Source organism: Epinephelus lanceolatus, chromosome 19, assembly GCF_041903045.1.
Source record: "Epinephelus lanceolatus isolate andai-2023 chromosome 19, ASM4190304v1, whole genome shotgun sequence".
Lineage (NCBI taxonomy): Eukaryota > Metazoa > Chordata > Actinopteri > Perciformes > Serranidae > Epinephelus > Epinephelus lanceolatus.
This window is the reverse complement of record NC_135752.1, coordinates 20,018,350-20,035,403: the sequence shown is the minus strand read 5'-3', so window position 1 is coordinate 20,035,403 and position 17,054 is coordinate 20,018,350. Positions and strand designations below refer to the sequence as shown.

Here is a 17,054-nt window from a genome sequence, read left to right as displayed (position 1 = left end):
TGTCAAATATGGTCTACCAAGAAAGTTGAGTCTGGAAAAATATGTCATTTGTAAATGGAAAATGTGTAGGGACCCTGTTATTAAATTCTAACATCATTCTTATAGTAGTGTACACCACAGGAATTTGTAAAGACAGATCCAGAGTTGTGCAGTCAGCAGCCTCTGTTATGTATAATTGTGGAGTAATAATCTTAGAAACTACAAAAATTTGCCAAAATGTCATTTCAATTAATATCAGTTCACACAGACAGAGAAATTGGTATAGCTTTTTTTATAAATCAAATCTCAAATGGCACAGTCCCATGGCAGTGAGGAGACATTTTCCCTTTAAATCACTTTGTGTCTGAAGCCAGTCGTATCTCAGCAGCAAAGCATTTTCAAGTATTTTCTTCATCATCCTCCTGGATGAAAGATTGACTGTAGCGGTGTTTGGGAGAAAATACAGAGGAAGATGAGAATGAGTTATGGGGGGGAGTGACGGCAAAGGAGCAGGAAAGTTTAAAAAAATGGTTAGAGGAAAGCGAGGGGAGAGAAGAGTAATGTGACCTTTCCTTACTGCAAGTCATTCCCACAAACCTTTGGCAGGACCACTGTTGACGTTTTTATATGCCTTTGAGTTACTTTTGAAATTAAATTATCTACGGTAACAATCGGCATGTTCCATTCACATGCACTACACTGTCAAACACGTTAGCATACTATGTACTTTACACTAATCCTGCTTTCTCAGAAATCCATTTGGTGAAGGCAACCAGCCATAGGTGCTGAAATGAAGGGCAGAGGTGCTGTCTTCAGTAGAAATCCTTTTTTTTTTTGTTGCTTCCTGCTCCTCCTCCTCCATCTCTCCTTTTCAACAGATTTAGCACTGTGTATCTGTAGTCATAACACTGAGGTCTGACAGGGGCTAATGGCTTCTAACTTGGTCTCCCTGACTAAGGAATGACACATGGGCCACTGAGTGAATGTGGTTGTGAGAGGAGGAAAGAGACAAAAGCTGGGTTTGTGTGTCTATGCATCCCCCTGTCCTGCCAGCCAGCTGCTGTTAGCTCGCAAACCTTGGCACAGCATTGACACTAAGTGCACAGTTGCACTAACTGAGGGGAGGGGAGGGCGGTCTGTGTTTTGGTTGACCCATTTTATTTGAGATTTTAACTTTAATCAAATAAAAAACAGGTTCATTTTCATCCACTGTCATTTCCTTATTGAAATATGACATTTTAGTGTTATTTAGCTGTCAGTATATAGAAAAGAATTATTAAAAGTTGGGTGTGAGCTCGTCTGAAGTTAGAATAAAGAGTGATGCTGCGTTAAAATAGAATTGACTGAGTTCTGTGTTTACTTTGATGACTAAAAGTGCTAAGAATAGCATCTTTAGAATCTATATACTCAACGTCAGTGCATTCAATTCAGGAGGAATATTTCTGTCTCACAGTAATGTTACTTTAGTGTCTGCAAGTGTTTCTAAAAACTAAAAGCACACGTTAAGAAACCCTTTAGGGTAGATAATATTGCTACTGTATTTGTCCTCTCCTTTCTAGATAGCTAGAGCTGTGATAATGTTTAAAACCTGACAGCTTAATAGTGCTCTCCAGTTAAAATACACTTGACTTTTGAATGTTCAGAAATTAATGGTGTGCACAACATGATCCTTATAGATGTCTGTCATGTGGGCCAAGCAATGGTTAGCATGTTGCGTTTAAGGTCTGCCTGCACAGTCTACATAAACCTTCATAAACAGAATCAGCTGTAACATTTGCACCCACTTCACCGTGGTGATGATATCGCTATAGGCAGCATCAAAGAAAGACCTCAGACACTTGGGGTCAAAGAGTGTGTTTAAAACTGAGCAACCCTCCTCCTCTTTTGTATCCCTCCATGGACATTTGTCTTCTCTTCACTTTGCTGAAGAGGGTAAACATTTGGAAGTGATTTTTCCATTGGCCTTTCACTCACTCCACCATCCACCATTGGGAGAAGCTCTGAAAGCTTCAGCTCACTTTCACTGGAAAGACGGCAAAACCTCTTCCTGTCTGCGCACCCTTTGTGCTGCACAGAAATCCAGCAGATTTCCCACAAAATCCAACCCGGTTCCACAAAAAACAATGCAGTCTAGAGACTGAGAGACTGGTACAGGCTGCCAACCGCCTTGGCAGTGGCAGTTTATTTGTGTTAATTGTAACCTCTCAAAATTTATATGGTAATGATTAAAGTACTTTAATAATGCTTTCTTCCTCCAAAAGGAACTACAGCCAATTTAGTCTATAAAAATATCCTTTGAAGTCATTCACATATTTTAGCAGTGTCATATAACATCATGTAATTGCTTTTGTGTATATAAAAGCTTCGATTTGTGCCTCAACATGTTGAGTTGGGTGGCCTAATGCATGGCGCAGGGGCTCAAAAAATACATGCAGTGTTATTGTACATTCCAGAAATCTTTTTTGAACCTAATGAAAAAAAGGTAATTATCATCATGTGTTGATAACTGAGATCAATTACTGTAATATCATGAAATTACAGAGACATTTTAGTTCATTTTCTGGCATTTTGACATTCACAAGGCAAAGAAATAGAGAGGTTTAGACTTAAGGGACAGTGGTTAGGGTTAACCACCAGATTGCCCCGCCTAAACCATTTTGATATCCTACATTTTGGAATCATGCCTCTCTTGATATTTTACTACATGTTCATATTTAACAGTTTTTATGAAATATATCCTCTCCACCTCCTCCTGTTCCATTGACCATGACTCTGTCAATCTGATCTAACTAGATCCCCCATGCTAAATTGCATCCGAAGCTTTGCCTCCATTTTAAAAAATGATGCATTGAAATTTAGTTTTGCAGCAGATCAGTTATTTCTGGTTGACATGCACTCAGTGAACCTGATGAATGTGCTATTTACTATGTTTACATCAGCCGTCTGCTTCTCGGATGGCCCGAGAATTTAAGTGCAGCCTTTATAAAGTGGCGTACCAGGCAGGCGAGTGAAAGGAAGGGCTACCAATCATTTCTAACTAAACAGTCTACATAACCCCAGACCTGGATTCTGGGGTACGCTTGGGAGCGGAGGCTGTTTTAGGCCCATTTGATAAATACTTCAGACACTCTTAGTCCATCAAAAGGGCAGGAACCAGGTGAGGCCATGCTGACTATCAAAGCGCTGAGCTTTTGGCTGGATGTCAAATGGAAGTTAAACCTGCAGCCTCCAGGCACTTTCTCTAAATGTGTGCATATGTCTTTGTGTGCTGTACGTGTGCATTCACATAGGAGCTTGCATGCATGTATGCATCTTCTGGTACTCTGTGTTTTGTGGTCATCTGCACTTCGCGTATCTGGCGTGGACCTTTGTTGCATCTCTGTCCCTCATTTCCTGTCATCTCTTTGTTAATGCTCTGTAATCAAGGCATAAAAACTGCTCCCCAAAAACAGTTAAAACTTTTAAAGGTGTCAGCCCACCAATTAGATTAACCATATTGGTGCCAATAATGACCTTATTAAATGGATTGGGTATCAGCTAGATGTGACCGATCAACATCACGTTTCTTAGTCACTGTTTTTAACGACATTGATAACATGGTAAAAATGCAAATTAATAAGCCCTGTAGAAAGAAATACAGCTGCAAAATCTGCTCAAACCTAAAATTAATGTTTGTGCATGATAGTGATATAAGTAATGTAAAAATATCCCCACTATTGTGAGAGGAACGGTGGCTTTGGAGCATCTGTAATATGATGTGCTTATGTTTGAATGTTTTGAAGTCTGATACTCAGTTTAACTCGCAGGTGTAAGGTGTATCTCTGTGCTTCATACATTAAACAAGAGTTTCCCATAAATTGACTTATTTTAACTTTATTTCATTGCAAAGGAGCACATTCACTCAGCCCGTGTTTTTTTCCTTGTCTCGCTCCCTGCTTCTGTGAACTGCATCCCCAGGATGAGAGCAGGACACAGCTTGGGAGATGGACCTCAAATTCAGCCAATACAAACCCCCCAGCACCAGGAGTCACAGCAGACTTGTGGCATGTGGCAGCGCTGGGTCTAATGTGTGTAATGGCAGCAACAGAAAGTTTGCTAATCCTGTATGGAGTCTGGGCTCCATCCACCGAATTTGGGGTTTGACTTGGCTGAATTCAGGTTGCTGCAGCTGCTGACTGGGGGTCCATCTAATGAGCTGCTGCCAGCTCTTCTCCTGGTGAGGTTGTCGGTAGCAGTGGGGAGTGAGGCAGAGGACACACTGTGATTTGAGGCTCTAAAGCTAGCTGACGTTATCCACATAAACACGAACCTCAGGCTGCAGCAGAGAGCTTTTGGCCCCGGTTAGCAGAAGGCTAAACTATTAGCACCATCTCTCCATCTCTAAAACGCTCACCTGTATTAACATGTGTTTTCTGTTGTTCATTGTCAGACTCTCTTTTAGGCTCACATTTTTAAAGTCCATCTGTCTTTTCTGCTTTGCAACATCTTTGCTCTTCTTTGGTTGGTTTCCAGTGCAGGCAGTCGTTGCCAATGCCGTAGTAGGAACTTTCTCTGCAGGATTCTCCGCCATTGAATCAAGCTGTCACTGATGGGACGTGCACACGCATCTGAATTTGTAAAACAGTCAATAGAAACACTCTTTCTGAAATGATGTGATTGGCCTAACTCTATTGTCACAGTCTAGATTATTTTAAAGCCTGAAAACAAAGCCAAGAAGAGGTGCAGAAGTCTAGTTTTCTCTCAGACCACTTAAATTACAATATGCTCAAAGTTTATTATGGGATTCTTGCCCGGTGAAGCCCAAATTAGACTGGCTTCCCCCGTGTTAATGATGTTTTTCTGCCTGGAATAAGATTTTTGTAGATAGTGAACTATTTTTGGGGTCACCTTGAGTTGTTGTTCACCCCAGCTACACCTACCATCTCATGCTTGATGGCTCTCAAACAGTACACTGTTCCCTGTGCCCTGCTCTACAGGGAGGGCTTTGATACAAATGGTTGGTCTTTCATCCTCAGTAAGAGCAGCCAAGCTTGAAAGGTAGAAAGACGGCCTTAACTCTGTTCTTTTTGTGTGCATCTTACCCAAGTAAATCTTGCAAGATGTAAATGCCAGTTGTTCCTGTAAGGCAGTTCATACTAATCACAGACTTCTCGGACATGTGCCCACTCAGTGTGTAGCCTAGGTGCTACGTCTAGAGCTCTTCTTTCTCCTACTGCATTCAGTTGGCCTGTGTAGCCAAGTCTGTCAGAGGCATTGCACATTTGGATCCACTCACCAGCGACTAAACAAGGAACACAGCTGTGACTGTTGTGTCCCATTAGTGCTGCATAACTTTATTTCATAATCAGCATACATATTGGGCGAGTTGCTGTTGTCTTATTTAGCCATAATCAGCCTTTGGTATTTTAATCTGACGGGACGTAGAAGGCTGCTACTGAAGAGCTGACTGATTAAAGTTTCCTTCTTCATGATGTGATGTAATTTTGTGGACGTGAAGCGTAAACAGGGGTTCCTAGAGTATAAACATGCTGCTCTGAATATCTGGAAAGCAGTTTTACTGTTGGACTGGACTGAGCAGTGCTTGGCTCTGGGCTTCTCAGTGGATCCAGCTGGGGTGGGCCCCACTGAACTGGTCTGTTTTAGGCTTCTCTGCTCTCTCTGTTTGACTTGTTTCACTGCTGACAGAATGATTTGTTTGGGTCCGAGGAGGTTGTTTTCCAACCTTGCCTGGGCTGCAGTTACCTGGCTGTGTTGTCACTTTTATTTTAGTTTTACTGCCTGATTTGGGTCATGCTGTGCTGTGTTGCTATGCTGTGTTGGGGTGAATTCCTCGAGCTTTGACAGCACCTGTAGAGTGTAACGAAATTCCTAACTGTCGTCTCTGCCTTCCCTCGCGTGTGTGGACTGTCCATGCTGCTTTAACAACCCTGATGGGGCAATTTATAACCCATTACACATTTACACTGACGCACACCCACAGTGGGTAGACTTCAGTTGCATGCATGTTGATACATGTTCTTAAAAGTGTTAAGCGTTCTATGGGTACAGCATCTCCCTTAGGACAAATACAGCTGATTTTCACAGATTAAAATAACAGTTTTTATCCTAAGATGTTAAGTGCATTTTCCTCAGTGCAAAGTGCAAACATATTTACACTTGTGCCTATTAAATGATTTATCTGAATTATTAATACATGTTACCATCTATCTGACAATACATGAATGGAATATTTGAGGCTCATTTTAAAAAAGTATTTCACTGTTAAAAAAAGTGGGCTGTGTTTGCAGTAGAAAAAAAAGGCAAAATACTTTTGACATTGGTGCCACATGGCTAGAGAAAACAGAGGAAAAGGGCTGTGCCATTTGCTTTTGCTCAAGAGGTAAAAAAAAAAAAAAAAAACCCTACAGCTTCCAGAATGCATTGGACTGCATTGTACCAATTAAAGCTTGTGCTGGTGGGTGACATAATGCAAGCTTGTCTGATTTAATGCAGGAAACAATATGGTGGTCGACTGGTAATAAATGATCTCGAATTACAGCTAAACAGTGCACTAAATTATGTTTCAGAAGACAAATTAGGCTAGAAATAGGCGATACATTAACATAATCTTGGTTAATACTTTAACAAAACTGCTTAGTTTTACAGTTATATCAGAGTTTGGTGTGAGTTTTGAGGAGGCTCTGTCTCTCAATCCACGTTTATACTCTTTGCATCCGTAGGGGCATACGACAATGCAGAAGTACAATCTGTAGGCCCTAGAGCCAGCAAAAAGTGAGCTGGGACATGAGCACAGAGATTTGGGCGCTGGAAAGATGGAAGGAAGTTTACCATAGTTCCTTTACTCATACAACCCACATTATTATGATGCAAAGCTGCTTGAAAATCAGCAAAGTATCCCTTTAAGCACATCCTGTTAAAAGCATTTTCCAGATCTTTCTATCAATTACAGCCGGCTCATGATCTGGTTGAGCAGATTAACCCTCATCTGTCCGATGAGCGACACGCCACTGAGCAGTTGGCCGGATGGTTTCAATATGTATGTAGAGGTTTGTGTAAAATTCAAACAGATTGTCAATGATTTTAATTCAGTATGGGCACAAAAGTCTTAATTTTGTTGCATACTTGGGTGAAAATGTTTGAACATGATCATGTTATTAAGTTTATTTGTTTCTATGGTGAAGGAATATTACTGCATACAGACTGTTAGTTTATGTATTGTTATAAATGATCACAATATGTTGAATTTTTTAGTTTTCATCATAATATTGACATAAAACCAACTAGCCATGTTTACGTTTTCTCTACATACAAGTATGCATGTCTTCATATGTGTCTGTCCTCTTGTGTGCGTGCGTGTGTGTGTGTGTGATTGAGACTCCTTCCCATGGTATCCTGGTGGGAAGCTTAACAGCTGGGCGCTAAGCAGCTTTCACTGTCACAGAATCTGGACATCTCAGTCATAGCTCTAGCCACCCCCCACCCTACACCCCTAGACCCCCCCACCCCCCAGATTGCCTACTCTGTTCCACATAAAGACAAACACTCCCTCAAAAATTCTGTGCAACCATTGGACATAGATACACGATGACACAGGAGGTTGTGATGCTCTAATAGTGTGTGTGAAGAAAGGAGGCACTACTGCAGGGAGTCCAACTCTCTGCTGTAGCTCACATATCACAGAATGAACAGAGGGTCTTCATCACTGTCCAACAACTGTGTTTGTATTTCTCCCTCTGCCCCTCTTTTGCTCTCCGCCTCTATCTCTCTCTCGCACACACACATACACACCTCTGGATAAATGTGGTCACATTTGCCTATTGGCACTGGGCCATCTGTCACACACAGACTGAGGGATCCAGCCCTCATCCCAACAACCAAATATAGTCAACTAGAGCAGCAGAGCACGCTGGGACTGATCCCCACTGTACCACAACTAACCCAGGTCACACACTCACAATACATAAAATATGTCGATTGTTACCTTTTGTTCGCAGAGAAGCAGAAACATCTGGACAAATCTGAACCGCAGGAGAGGGAGTTGTTTACAGTCTGCTGTGTGCTGCTGTTTTAAAGCGTGACCTCCTTTCCTCACATGTCCCACCTTCAGTTACTGTACAAAAAACACTTAACTGTATCTTGTTGTGTCTGTCCGTCTGTGTGTTCCAGAGCGTCGTCCGCTGCCTGTGGCACCCAAAACTTAACCAGATAATGGTGGGAACTGGGAACGGACTGGCCAAGGTCTACTATGACCCTGTTAAAAGCCACAGGTACGTTCAGTTTAGACCTTACAAACCAACAATGAATTTATCCTAATAGTTATCGTCTGTGTATCTGCAGCCTGAAATAACTCGCCGCCATGCCATAGGAGTCTGTTGTTGACCAAAAACAATTACAAACACATGTAAGGGCCTGTTTCATGGATAACATATGCGTGCATTGCAATCAACATGGCGTAAACACAGTGTAAACAGCAGAAGAGTTCATCATCTGTCTCCATGTTAGCCAAACCAAATAGCAAAACTGAATCATTTATTATTGTTCCCAATATAACCCAATATCATGTAGATACACTTATGCTAATCACTAAGGCTCCTTTACGTCTTCTTAATTTTTTTTTTTTTTTTTTTTGACAATCGAGCTCTGTGGCACACAAGAACAAGCAATAGTACGCCATGTACACACTGGACACACCAAATGACAAATATGTGGAAGTATTGGATGCTATTATCATTTAAAATAACGAGATAATTTATTTAATATATCCATTATAACATTCATAATAGATCATCATTGTGCTTTCTATCTAGATTTGCTCACATCTCGCAGACGCTGAAACTATTGCTGCAGATAGTGAGCTGGCTGTGGAGCTCGGGGCCTGAGGTGTATCCTGTGTTAACAGCCCAACTAATTAACATGGGCACCAAAAGGAAGCGGGCAGCACTACACAGCAAATAGGCACCCTTTGCAGCACTTCCACTTCCAATATGAATTCGACAATAGACAGTGGCTGCCAAGGATTGTTAATGCGATAAATTCACAGTTGGTTTAATTCTCTTTAGGTGAATTAAAAAATAAAAGCAACGCCTCAACTTTGACCTCTTGTTTCCTATGTGATGTGTTCAATAGCCTCATTTGTAACCAACTGGCTCTTTTCCAGAGGGGCTAAGCTGTGTGTAGTGAAGAGCCAGCGGAAGCAGAAACAAGCAGAGACCCTAACACAAGATTACATCATTACACGTAAGTTCTTCCATGTCTGTTCACACACACTTACAGTCTGTTTCGTCTATTCCTTCTAGCAATGATGGAATTTGCCACTTAATAAACTGTATTCCCTGCTCTCATGCCTTGCCGTGCATCGCCTTTTCATCAGTAAACAATTATTGAGGCAATTACAGTGAAGTGATGTCTTAATGCCCTTCAGCAGTTTAGTCCACCTTGAGCCTTTAACCCTGCTCTTCACCATAAGGCACTGTGTTTTAACGACAAGGGAGCGACATCACCAAGACAATGCCAGCCATCGTCCAAGTGCAGGATATGACAAGTAGACCATATTTCATATTACATAAAGAACAAAAATACGAACCCTCGTTGACAAGCTACCTCTCTCCCTTCTCTCCTCTCTCTTACACACACACGGAAACATTCAAGCACTATCTCATACTGGGGGCTCTGCGAAGAATGAGTGTTCAGGGCTTTCACAGGCCCATTAGCTGATGGAGTAGGGTGAGGATGAGTGGATCGACAGCCGCGGGGCACTGTGCCACGCAGCAGCCATGTGGTCTGCAGTCACGCCAGATCACGCCTGGGACAGTCGCCTCTCCCACCTCTGCTGGCGTGATCTCTCGCTGGTCCACTCTGCGCACCCCCCCCCCCCCCCCCCCACCTGTCATCCTGTCATATCACCAACACACGAGGCTGTCATCTATCCTGTGCGTGCCTCGTACTCTTTTGCCCTCGGACTGAAGTCATGAACCTACACGAACGCAACAGCTGCCGACACGTCGTCCCTGATTGGCTGTCGAGGCCCAACACAGACGCCATTTATTGTTTGGGCTACCACAGCCACTTCAGATGCATCATGTGATTTCATTGCCATGCCAACAGGGTGTGAAATAGGCAGGCATTTGACTGCCACAAGCGGCGAGTGACGCACTTGATGCCCTGGCACTGGAAAATTAGAGGGGACAGGAAGCAAGTGATGGCCCATTGAGAAAAGCGAGGGAATCTGTTAACAGTAACCTTTTTGCTTAATGTAGCGTGGAGGAGAAGAATTAACACTGAACAGGGACAGGGCTCCTGAATGGAAAATCACTTTATCTAACCCTTTACTAAAGTGTCTCTTTGTAACCCCTGAGGATAAGAGCAGAGCATACACTCACTTTACACAAACACAAATGCTCGCTCACACACACACACACACACACACACACACACGCACACGCAGTCTCTCCCTCTCACACACCTTTGAGGGCACTCATTCACACTTACTCATGCACACGTTCACTCACACACTCGTGGATTTAAGTGCTGGGGGCCTTTTATTGTGATAGTGTTCACAAAAGTGTGAAGAGTGGCAGAGTGATTGTCTGAATCTAAACACGGGGGATATAATGAATATGTTGGTGTGCACTATGGCAGAAAGAGTACACAAGAGCAGAGATCCTGCCGCAGGTCAAACAGGTGTGTGTATTTTTGCATAAATGCTGCGTATCTTCTACGAGGCGCACAGTAGTAGCGGGCGAGATTGTGTTTCTGCACGTTCTGTTTGAAAACATTGCCAAATCTCAGCTTTGCGTTCTGTCTTCATTTAGTGACGTAGCGCTATACGCGAGCTTCAAACACTGAACATATTGCCAGGAGCCCTGCCTGCTTATTTGTGCGGCTGTGTTATGTGATCTTGTAGTTACCTAAGCAACTTGATTATCCTTGTTTACCTTGTGTGTCTCCAGCTCATGCCTTACCCATGTTCAGAGAGGCACGGCAGCGGAGTACACGGAAACAGCTGGAGAAGGACCGACTTGACCCAAAGAAATCCCACAAGCCTGAGCCTCCTGTGTCCGGACCAGGTGACGTGCTTATTTTCTTGTTTTTTTGCTTTTATTAGTGCAAAACATTAACTTCACAGAATAAACAAAAAAGTAACAAGGATTTGGACAAAAGAGTTACAAGAAAGGCATGCAATAGTCCCTGGGAGACAAGACAAAGCAAACTAATGAGTAAAAACAAAAACACACAACAAACAACATCATTAGAATATGAGTATATATAGTAACATTATACAGCTACAGTTGTACCGTTGTACAGCATATTATTAGTCATGTTCTTAACTTGGATGAATGCATGAATCTGTCTGAGGCAGATGTACAAATCTACAGTTGTTGATGTGTCCGCTATTATGCAATCCAGCTGAAGTCAAGAGCTATAACAGCTCTGCTCCCACTTGGCCTCTCAAAGATTCATTGTGGCTGCTGTTGACTCATATCTTTTAACTGCTGGGACATAATGATGCATTGTGAATTTTCTCTGTAACCCATGGTCAACCTGTTTGTATTGTTACTGTAATACACACTCTCACAAAAAACGCCACACCTATGCACAATCATGGATACAGCTGGAGCTTAGTTCCAATAAGCCGAGGTGCCAGACAACATTTCCTGCATCATTGTGTTCCAGCTGGCTCGTTGCTGCCGTGTTTTGTTTTTTCTTTTCCACTCACTAATCCCTCAGTAATATGCACCTATGACTATATAATGCCTCCACAGTACAATACAGTGCAAATTTGTTTATCCTCAGATTGGATTTAAAAAACATGTCTAAAGAGTTTAGACCACAGATGTAACAAGAGAACTGGATATGGTGTTGGAAGCAGAGCACCGGTCATTCCTATCAAAGTTGCTCAGTGGAGCATGAAGCCAAAAAAGTTCAACTTCCTGAGTGTAAAATTACCCAGACCTTGCCGGCCATGTAGCTAACTTCCGCTAGCTGAGCTGGCTACTTCCAAATTAGCCCTCCGCTAACTTGAATGGGTATAAAATTATTTAATCATGTGGCTCTTTCAGATTTTTGAATGAATTAAATTCTGATAGGAAAACATGGGTTGTGTCGCTCAATAAACTTTATAGATGTCTCTTTCCCAATGTAAGTATTTTGGAAAAAGCCATTTTGGCCCCAATGGTGTCACGTAACAGACCCAGAATTTGTTTTCATACGGTGTGGCCACTCTTGCAAACTGGCATCAAAGTCTAGTACGATTTCTTGGGGCTTGGTTTACCATGGTTGCCACGGAAAATACATACAGTCACCAAATTTGAATAAGAGGGTCATGAAAAATATTATTGAGCAAGAAATTTTAGTCCACTTTACAAAACACAAAACTCTTAAAAGATGCAGCACCCTTAGGCAAATAAAGTGTTTTGCGTACAAAGGCACTTCTTATCAATATATTAAGTATATCAGTGTTTCTTTGATTGACTTTACTGTATTAAAATCTGCAGTTAAAAAACGTTTCTCAATTAAGCCTTTACAAGTAAAACAAAACACTGCTCAGCTAGATTACAGTGAATCAGGAATCACTGTGTACACAAGTATAAAAACATGTAGAGTCACAGGATGATAGAAAGACAGAAAAAAATAAATTGGATAGCCTGAAAATGAAAATGTAGGTCCATTTTATAAAAATAAGGTTAACTACTTGATAGCAGGCCAGTGGTTTTAAGATGTCAGGCTGTCTTTATATTGTTTATTCTGTGTGTGAAATTACTTTGCATAAGTGGAAGGTAATGTTTGGTGGTTGGCTGGATGCTTACAAGCAATGGAAAGAGGTGCCTCTCTATCCCCCAAACAACCTCAGTGTCCAGCTACAGCAGGAAATCCCTGTGTGTTTAAGTACAGGAATGTAAGTGTGTGTGTGCACATGCACATGTGTATCCTAGCCTTGATCTTTTAAGACAACCGTAACAATGTTCTCCTTGGAAAGCAGCAAGTTTTCTCCCCAAAAAAACTCCATTAAGTGCAGTCAAATGCAGCCAACAGCAAAGAAGTATGTAGAGATCAGTGCAGCTTTTACGCACAACCTTTTGGAGCAAGAATGTGAACAAAACAGAACCTGAGGTCATGAAAAACCAACATGATAATAATATGCCAATAATTGAAATAAAATACTGCGGAAAACAGAGCAAAACACTTGTGTATATCCAGCTATGTTAAAGAGTAACGGTAGCATTTTTATATAAAAAAACAATAATAATACAGGGTGATGTAATGTGATAAACTTAAATCAAATTCTTCAGTGGCATATCTAATAGATACATTTCTGATTGTCTTTCTAGCACATTACACAGTGAAAGGAATAGTTCAACATTTTAGGAGCTATACTTATTCGCTCTCTGGCGGAGAGTTAGAAGAGAGGATTGATATCATTCTTACTAGTAGAAAGACGCACAGTATATTGAGTATAAAAATATATGGCATATGTCACGTCAAGATGGCATCATACTATGGCAACACGGTGTTGCCCATGCTGTTTGGGGGGGTGTATGAGTGGAGAAAGTACGTTCTGTTCCATCAAATATCATCGTTTGACTGGAATCGGAGGGAAACTAGAAGCCTGAGTTTCTCCTAAAATCAAAAATACATCAACGAGTGCGTCTAATGCTCACCAAGTTACACGATTTATCTTGTTTCTTTAATCTGCACACAAACAGAAATGTACAGTCAGTCCTGTAGAAGTCAGGCTTTACATGGACTAATTCAATTTAACTTTATTTGTTTATGTCTGTCATGCAGTGTTAATTTTGTCAGCTATTTTTTATATGTAGTCTTCAGGCCTTTGGGCACCACATCTGTTTTTTCCAAATGTGCTTTTTTTAATCTGTCATCTGATAAAAACTGTTACCTACAAAAACCTTCTTTTCGTTGTGAAAATTCATATTCTGAGACAAAATTTGGTATTTGACATTTGATATTCATTTCTAACATGTAAAAAGAGACATGAACATACAAAAACGCAGACAGACAGAAAGAATGTAATAGTTACAAATTCTGAAAAGCATAATAAAAAGCAATTGTCAGTGTGTAGTTACTTTGACACATTTCCTCCCTTGTGTGTCTTCACTGGAGTTACCTCCCTTGGCTGTCAGCAGTGGCATCAGGTACAATTTCGGATGAAAAATGCCGACTTGGTGTGCAAAGGCCTTTAGTCTTAATGCTGTGTCAAATGTCCTGGTTAGTTTTTACCATATTTAGTCAACCTCAGATGTTTTTTTCCTCAGGTTTAGTTGACTAAAATCTGGCCATTTTATTTTTATTGTAGTCAAAGAAAATTGTAAATGTTTTAGGACAGTTTTAGTCTGTTCTAGTCATAAGATGATATTAAACATTAAACATTTCATTCAGTCTAGTTAATCCAAAACCAGTGACTTTGTAAGTAAGTTACTCCCGAGTCCTCCTGACTGTGTATTGTGTGCTGGTGGTGTAGTCCTGATAACGTGCGCAGCACAGGGCATGAAAATAGTCAAAAATATTTCGTCTCCTCTTTTTTTGTCAGTGAAAATAAAGAGAGATTTTAGTAAAGTTATTATTTTCTTTAAACTTCATTTTAGTCTCTTGTTTTTCAGGTGACAGTATTGCACGTTGACATAGTCCCTGTTAGTGTTTAACGACGTTGGTGTCATCTCGTCACCATCTTGTTTTAGTCATGGAGATAAGGTTTTTTTACTAACGTATTTAGTCGGTTTTAACAAATTTTAGCAAAATTAACACTGCTGCCATGTTTATACAACCACTGGGGCGTGCCAGACTGGGGAATTTTCAAGTTCTACGACAGAAGCTTTGATTTAAGTTTTTTTTATGATGAAAGTTTTCACATTCTTTGAAATAAAAAGCTATAACTATGGTATGCTAACGTTTGTGTGTGTCTCTGTGAGTTGGTAAAATAGTTTGTCATGATGTAGTCATGCACAGTGTTCTCACAGTTACATTTTTATTATTGGAACAACTCTGTCCAACATTAAAAAGCTGTGTTTTTTACATACATAAGTCTTATCTGTATCTAATCCAGTGATCATGTGTCCTGACAGGTCGTGGAGGGAGAGTGGCAGCTCATGGCGGAACTCTGTCTTCATTCATTGTGAAGAACATTGCTTTAGATAAAACAGATGACAGTAACCCACGAGAGGCCATCCTACGTCACGCCCAGGATGCTTCAGATAACCCTTACTGGGTTGCCCCGGCGTACACACAGTAAGAAACACGTATCGATGCTCAATCATCTTCTCTCATTTCTGGGTTTGTTCTCATTAGCAGACAGTGTAAGACGAGTATCGGGAGTGCTGCTTATGCTATCGTGAAGGTACTTGGGTTTCTTCCTACTGGTGTGACACATAAATGTTTAAAGAGTTGTACAGTTTTACAGGTACACACTTCACACTGCAGAAAGGAGAGTAATGGATGACTTTAGATCGCTATCAGACTCAGACAGCTATGTAAACGTGGAACAAAGCAGTGTGCCAAATCAAACAGGCCATTCCACGTCCTGCAAGGAAAAGATCTCTAGTTTAATAGAATATGCGAGTGATATACATTATGGGAGATAAATCTGATAAAGTGCACCACTTTACCCTGGCTGCAGAGCTCTGTCATAGTCACTGCCATAGCTCTCTTTGCTTGGTTGGGACTTACAATAAAGCCAAAGCACTAAAATTTTATTATTGAACTTCTCAAAGCATTTATATCGTCACAGTTCTCTCATCCAGTTATTATCTTTAATTTGCAGTTCATTGCTTTGCTGGGAAGATGTCTAAAAAAAGTTTCCTCATTACCCCTTTTGTTTCCCTTTAGCACCCAGCCAGAGCCTGTGTTTGCAGAGGAATCAGAGGAGGATGAGGAAGCTGACAAGGAGCCCCAGTGGAAGAAACGCAAGATCTGAGGCACCTCAACAGCAGCTCATTTTGTATAGGATAGCAGACAGGGTGGGCTTGTGTTTGTATATATATCACCGTAACCTACAAGGTCTCAGGATCAATCCTAAAACACTGAGTTAGTGTCAGAAACTGTGCATAGGAGCATCAATTAAGTGGCTAAGTCGTACAGTCTCTGTCCTCCCTCTCGTAAGGTTTGCTTATATGTATTTATGTGTGTGCTTCTGTGTTAAGGGGTAGCACATAAATGTGCAGGCATTTTTACTGTGCAGGCATAATATAGTTTTATACAGTTTTATGCTCCTCTCAGTGCAATTCATCAACCTCTGGAGGAACTTGGCTTTTTATGTCTGTTTTGATTATATGGACTTTATTTTCATCATTTCTATTGTCCTCTCCTCCCACATCTCCAGAGTTTGCTAATGCCTCATAAATTGTCTCCAGATTTTGTGGTCTGGTTGTGTTCATCAGCTATGAATAACAGTTTGCTAGTTTGTAAAAAAGTAAATTGCAAAGGAGTACACAAACTCACAGCCAGTCCTGTTCCTTTTTTTGACGGATTTACACTGTAAAGCTGCGCAGCTTTGTGGGATTTGATATACAAAACTTCAATCAGCCATTCGCTAATTTAGATTTTTCCGACATAGTGTGTTTCACCCCAAGACCTATATAAAGGAATTTGTATTCTCTTGTCAAATAGCGATATATTTTACCCAAAGTGAAGTGATAGATCTTTTTTCACCAGCTGATCAAAGGGATTCTTCTGCCAAGTATGTTTTTTATGAGGCACTGGCTTAAACCTGCAGATATACTGTACAGTACACCCAGTCCTGGCCAGGGCCGGTGTTTTCACTCACTGCTTTAAATAAAGGTTTTACAGGCTACTTTTTGCAGAGTTGTTAATTTGGTAAAATTTACTGCAAGTGCTGCAATTCTAATACTGATGCAAAGCTAGGAAGTTATAATTAAAAATGTAAATAATCTCAATAATTTCAAGGTCCATTTACGACCTTTCTCTGTATTTTTCAACGACATCTCACAACCTTTGTCAGCGCACTGATGTTGAGGAAGACTATGAGACACAACCTTGAGTTAAAGGAATATTTCACCAGTAAAACGAGCATTTATATATCAGTTACTCACCATGTGTTGCCTTAA

At 41.0% G+C, this 17,054-nt stretch overlaps 1 protein-coding gene across 1 annotated transcript in view; it reads left to right on the top strand.

Moving 5' to 3' along the window:
• wdr70 (WD repeat domain 70) overlaps positions 1-16,780 on the top strand; it is a 49,616-nt gene extending 32,836 nt beyond the window's left edge. Inside the window, exons 14-18 of the mRNA XM_033646131.2 lie at positions 8,146-8,246; positions 9,137-9,216; positions 10,929-11,045; positions 15,057-15,219; positions 15,817-16,780. Coding sequence (XP_033502022.1) covers positions 8,146-8,246; positions 9,137-9,216; positions 10,929-11,045; positions 15,057-15,219; positions 15,817-15,904 — 549 coding nt within the window. The 3' untranslated portion in view covers positions 15,905-16,780. The remainder of the gene's footprint in view (positions 1-8,145; positions 8,247-9,136; positions 9,217-10,928; positions 11,046-15,056; positions 15,220-15,816) is intronic.
• The last annotated feature ends 274 nt before the right edge of the window (positions 16,781-17,054 follow it).